The following is a 5,490-nucleotide window of genomic DNA, read 5'->3' as shown; positions in this document are numbered from 1 at the left end:
CGAGATGCATCTGTGGATGCACGACAAGGTGCGGTTGCCCTTCCTGGCTGTGTCCCCACACTGTCGGCCCATGTTCATTTTGGCATCAATAATGACTCCAAGATCCTTTTCTGCCTCTGTGCTGACGAGAAGGGAGTTCCCCACCTGTAGGTCTGCTGCTGGTTCTTCCTCCCCAGGTGCAGCACCCTGCACTTGTCAGTGTTGAAACCCATCCTGTTCTCATCCGCCCACCCCTGTAACCTGTCCAGGTCCGATTGCAGCCTGTTCCTTCCTTTTAGCGTGGCCACTTCTCCCCACATCTTAGTGTCGTCTGTGAATTTGAACAGGGTGCTTTTTACCCCTGTGTCCAAGTTGCTGATGAAGATGTTGAACAGTGTGGGCCCGAGGACTGTGCCCTGGGGGACCCCACTGCCCACAGCCCTCCAGGTCGAAAATGATCCGTCCACCACCACTCTCTGGGTGCGGCCCTCCAGCCAGTTAGCGACCCATTTGACTGTGTAGGTGTCGACGCCACAGTCCCCTAGTTTTTTAATGAGAATGGGGTGAGAGACAGTGTCAAAGGCCTTCCTAAAGTCCAGAAAGACTACATCTTTGTTTCTCAAGCAAATCCTGGGACGTCATTCTCCCCTTGTATTCGGCCTTGGTGAGGCCGCAGCTGGAGTACTGCGTCCAGTTTTGGGCTCCACAATTCAAAAAGCATGTGGAGAAGCTTGAGAGAGTCCAGACGAGAGCCACGCGCATGATCAGAGGTCAGGAAAACAGACCTTATGATGAGAGGCTGAGAGCCATGGGACTCTTCAGCCTGGAAAAGTGCAGGCTCAGGGGTGATCTGGTGGCCACCTATAAGTTTATTAGGGGTGTTCACCACGATCTTGGGGAATGTCTGTTCACCAGAGCGCCCCAAGGGATGACAAGATCGAATGGTCACAAACTCCTCTGCGACCATTTCAGGCTGGACATAAGGAAGAACTTTACTGTCCAAGCCCCCAAGGTTTGGAATAGACTGCCACCAGAGGTGGTTCAAGCACCTACTTTGAACGCCGTCAAGACACCTTTTGGATGTTTATCTTGCTGGGATCCTATGATCCCTGCTGACTTCCTGCCTCTGGGCAGGGGGCTGGACTCGATGATCCTCCGGGGTCCCTTCCAGCCCAAATGTCTATGAAATCTATGAAAGTCTATGAAATCTAGCCTGGTTCTGAACCTCCTGTTCTGTTCCCTCCCTCTGGCTCTGCCCTTTTCCTTCCTGCTGCCCTGCTCCTCTTGTGCTCCTGTTCTCCTGTTCAGTGAACTCAGATTTCCCCTTGTCAGGGTTTCCCCCTTTCCCTTTAATGCTACCTAAGGGCCAGTTCCAGGAGCACTAAGAGTGCAGGAGGGGTGGGACTCCTCTACACTGCATCAGTAGTAGGACTCAGGCAGGATGGAGCTGAGCATGCCCTGCTCATTTCAGTCTACTGACTCATGCCAGAGCTGGAAATTCACCATCCTCAGTGCCATTTCTTCATCTCTGCAGGGTTTGTGGTTAAGAGCAGGTGCTGGGGTGAGCCCAGAAGAGCCTTAAGAGAAACTTCCAGCTCCGGAGCATGTCAGTTGACTCATGTGAGCAAGATTTGCTCAGTTCCATTCTTCCTGACACCTGCTTCTTACAAAGTATAGAAAAGCCCCACTCTGAGTTAGTCATAGAATCAGAGAAAATGAGGGCTGGAAGGGACCTCAGGAGGTCATCATGTCCAACCCCCTGCTCAAAGCAGGACCCACCCCAAATAGATCATCTCAACAAGGCTTTATCTAGCCTAGTCTTAAAAACCCTCCAATATGGAGACTCCACCACACCTCTGGGTAACCTGTTCCAGTGCTTCACCACCCTCCTCATGAGAACGTTTTTCCTAATATCCAACCTAAACTTCCCTTGCTGCAGCTTGAGCCCGTTGCTCCTTGTTCTGTCATCTGCCCCCACTGGGGACAGTCCAGCTCCATCCCCTTTGGAGTCCCCCTTCAGGTAGTTGAAGGCTGCTATTAAGCCCTCCCTCAGTCTCTTCTTCTCTAGACTAAAGCCCAATTGCCTAAGCCTCTCCTCACAAGTCATGAGCCCCAGCCACCTCACCATTTTTGTTGCCCTCTGCTGGACTCTCTCCAATTTGTCCACATCCTTTCTGCAGTGGGGGGCCCACAACTGGACACAGGACTCCAGATGTGGCCTCACCAGTGCTGAATAGAAGGGAAGAATCACTTCCCTTGACCTACCGGCAACACACCTACCAATGCAGCCCAGGATCACTATGAGTTTTCAAAGATGATGGCCAATGGCTCTGTGATCACATCAGCCAGCTCCCTCAGCGCCCTCGGGTGCATCCCGTCCAGCCCCATGGACTTGTATACATCCAGCTTTTCTAAGTAGTCTCTAACCTGTTCTTTCACCACTGAAGGTTGCTCACCTCCTCCCCAGATTGTACTGCCCGGTGCAGTAGTCTGAGAGCTGACCTTGTCAGTGAAGACAGAGGCAAAAAAGGCATTAAGTACTTCAGCCTTTTCTGCATCCTCTGTTGCAAGGTTGCCTCCCCCATTCAGGAAGGAACTCACACTTGCCCATATCCTCCTTTTGCTACTGACATACTTGTAGAAACCCTTCTTGTTTCCCTTCATGTCCCTTGCTTGATGCAACTCCAATTGCACAATGGCCTTCCTGACTTCATCCCTGCATCCCTGAACAATGTTCTTATACTCTTCCCTAAGTATTTATCCAAGTTTCCGTCTCTTATAAGCTTCCTTTCTGTGACTTAGTTTACTGAAGAGTTCCCTGCTAAGCCAAGCTGGTCTTCTGCCACACTTGATAGTCTCCCTGCCCATCCAGGTGGTTTGATCCTGCACTCTCAGTAAGGCTTCTTTCAAGTACAGCCAGCTCTCCTGGACTCCTCTCCCCCTCTGACCGGCTTCCCAGGGGATCCTGCCCATGAGTTCCCTAAGTGAGTCAGTCTGCTTTTCTCAAGTCCAGGGTCCTTACTCTGCTACTCTCCATCCTTCCTTTCCTCAGGATCCTGAACTCAGTCATCTCATGGTCACTGCTGCCCAAGTTGCCATCCATCTTCCACCAATTCTTCCCTGTTTGTGAGCAGCAGGGCAAGAAAAGCATGGCCCCTAGTTGGTCTCTCCAACACTTGGACAGGAAGTTGTCTCCAGCACTCTCCAAAAAACTTCCTAGATTGCCTCTGTATTGTTGTGTTGCCCTCTCAGCAGATGTCAGGATGATTGAAGTCCTCCATAAGAATAATTTCAGGAACAGTCCCAGAACTGATCACACCCAGTGCAGATAGAAATTTGGGTGAATTGTGATTTTTCAGAGACTATTACCTTGGCTGTATTTAGAGGAATTTTGGGGGGGATGGGGACAGCACATGTCTAACCCCTGCCAAAAACATTTGGCACAGGAAACTTTGTCTGAGTGGTAAAGTTTCCTTTAAAGTTTAAACAACTGGAACAAAGTGTCATGATGAGAAATGTTAGATACAGGAATTGCTTGTAGGTTCTCTTTTAACAGACTCAGTAGCAATGCAGGAGCAAGGTATATAGGCAAGCATGCCTTGCACCTTCTACTATACTGCTCAGTTTTGAGTTGCTTAGTATTTCACAGGTTCCAGTTTTTTGGACTGAAAATATACGTCTTTGTTTCTCATTTGATGTGGGTGGGAGTCCTGGAGACACAGGGGTTCTTTTTGCCACACCCTTGAAAATTAAATACAGATTCAGATAAGGCAGTGATAAGCACTGTCAGGTGCACAGACACCTGCACATGATGGACAAGATAAGACTGCAAATTTCAAGCAGGTATTCACAGTGTCAAAAACATTCAGACCTGCTGTGGCCTTTCTGAATTGCAACAGAATAACTGCAATAATTATATAGCAATTATTGCAGTTAATTGCAACAGACATACTAGTCTATTATTTTTCTACAAGCACCTTTTAAGGAATCCCATAATTTTCTGACCTACTAACTCTAAGGGGAATCTCAGGTGTCTGACCAGCTCCCTTATACTGTTTATTTCATCATCTACTGGCTCTTTGGTAAGGCTGGGTTAACAATGCTGCAGAGGTCATTTCCTGGGTTGCTTTAATCATCCTGTAGAAATTTTGCTTAGAGGTTGCTATCAAGTCTTCTTTTTTACATGAAATATAGTCAAGTCCCTGCTGCAACAGCTGAATGAGTTGCTTAACAAATAGCACAGTACAGGTCTGTATGCTCCCTACCATATATATGGAAAGCATTAGCAAGCAGGATGCCACATGTGTTTGAAACTTGGACTTCAGTGTGTCATAGGAGAAGAGCCAGTACAGGGGTGAATTGGAAACAGAGATAAACCCAGAGTTTCCTTAAGAGTCTCATGAGGAGACAGGTTAGAATAAGAGAGTATTTGATATTCATAGCATCAGCAACTCCTAGAGACTAAAAAGTGTGGCCTGAAATCATACTGAGCAGTTCCTATCATGTGCTGTGTCTACCTCCTGTAACCACAGATGGGAGAAGTGCATGGAGAAGTGCAGGAGGACTTGCACTTCTGTGTTGATCAGTTAGGCCTGAGAGAAAATGTCAAGTTGAGCAAAGATGCCTATGAAAAAGCCATGCAGGTTAGAAGGTGGGAGGTGGCTCCAGAAATCCTTGGGTATTTAATGCAGCACTCCTTCCCTCTCCAGGGCACCGGGTGTGTGTGGGGGAGCTACTGGCGAGGATGGAGCTCTTCCTCTTTTTATCCCACCTGCTGCGGGCATTCACATTCACCCTGCCGGAGGGAGTGACGGAAGTCAACATGGGTATCGTTTTTGGGTCCACAATGAAACCCCATCCATATAAGCTCTGTGCGATTCGTCGCTAGACTGCAGCACATCCTGGATCAGGAGAAAGCCGTTTGGCAGGATTGACTCCTACGGGGAATTTCCTCCTTCCATGTCTTTTATCCTTTTGCACTTCATGTCCTGAAGTGAGTGTTAGTCTGTCCCACTGAGGGACGCTGTCTCAAGGTATTGCACCCTGAGCAATGCTCCTGGAAGCTGCTTCTGCTTCACGATTGCCTTGTTCTCAGAAAGTCTTTAAGAATTCTTCTCTAAGACGGTCCTAATGAAAATAATGAGCAAAGAAGGTTAGAATCTGACATTGGTCCTAACCTGGACTCTGCTACTGGGAAGAAAATATAAATAAATGGATGCCATAACATAGTTGTTTCTCTTGGTCCAACCGTGCAGCAAGTTGCCCCTATGAATGGGAGGAACACTCAACTCTAGTCTTGAAGATTTGGGGCTTGCTAGTCTAAAGAGGCTGGGAGCCTCTCCTGTGATAAAAAGGGATTGGGTTGTGGAGTAGGAGACAGAATGAAGCGCAGGGGGGAAAAAGTAAAGACTAAGAAAGTGACTCCTTTCCCAGGTCCCAGCAGCCCTTATCCCACTGAGGTTTCTAGCCCTTATCCTTGCCAGGTGTCTACCTCATGCATCCTTTCTCATC

The 5,490-nt window shown here is 48.3% G+C and overlaps 1 protein-coding gene across 1 annotated transcript in view; it reads left to right on the top strand.

Annotated features, from left to right (window-relative positions):
- Positions 1-5,197, top strand: part of LOC102376427 (cytochrome P450 2J6-like) — a 24,474-nt gene extending 19,277 nt beyond the window's left edge. Inside the window, exon 9 of the mRNA XM_006017101.2 lies at positions 4,689-5,197. Within this exon, the coding sequence (XP_006017163.1) occupies positions 4,689-4,867 (179 nt within the window). The 3' untranslated portion in view covers positions 4,868-5,197. The remainder of the gene's footprint in view (positions 1-4,688) is intronic.
- Positions 5,198-5,490: the final 293 nt, after the last annotated feature.

This window comes from Alligator sinensis, unplaced genomic scaffold (assembly GCF_000455745.1).
Source record: "Alligator sinensis unplaced genomic scaffold, ASM45574v1 scaffold301_2, whole genome shotgun sequence".
NCBI lineage: Eukaryota > Metazoa > Chordata > Crocodylia > Alligatoridae > Alligator > Alligator sinensis.
Note: the sequence above shows the minus strand (reverse complement) of the source record. Positions and strands in the feature narration are given on the sequence as shown.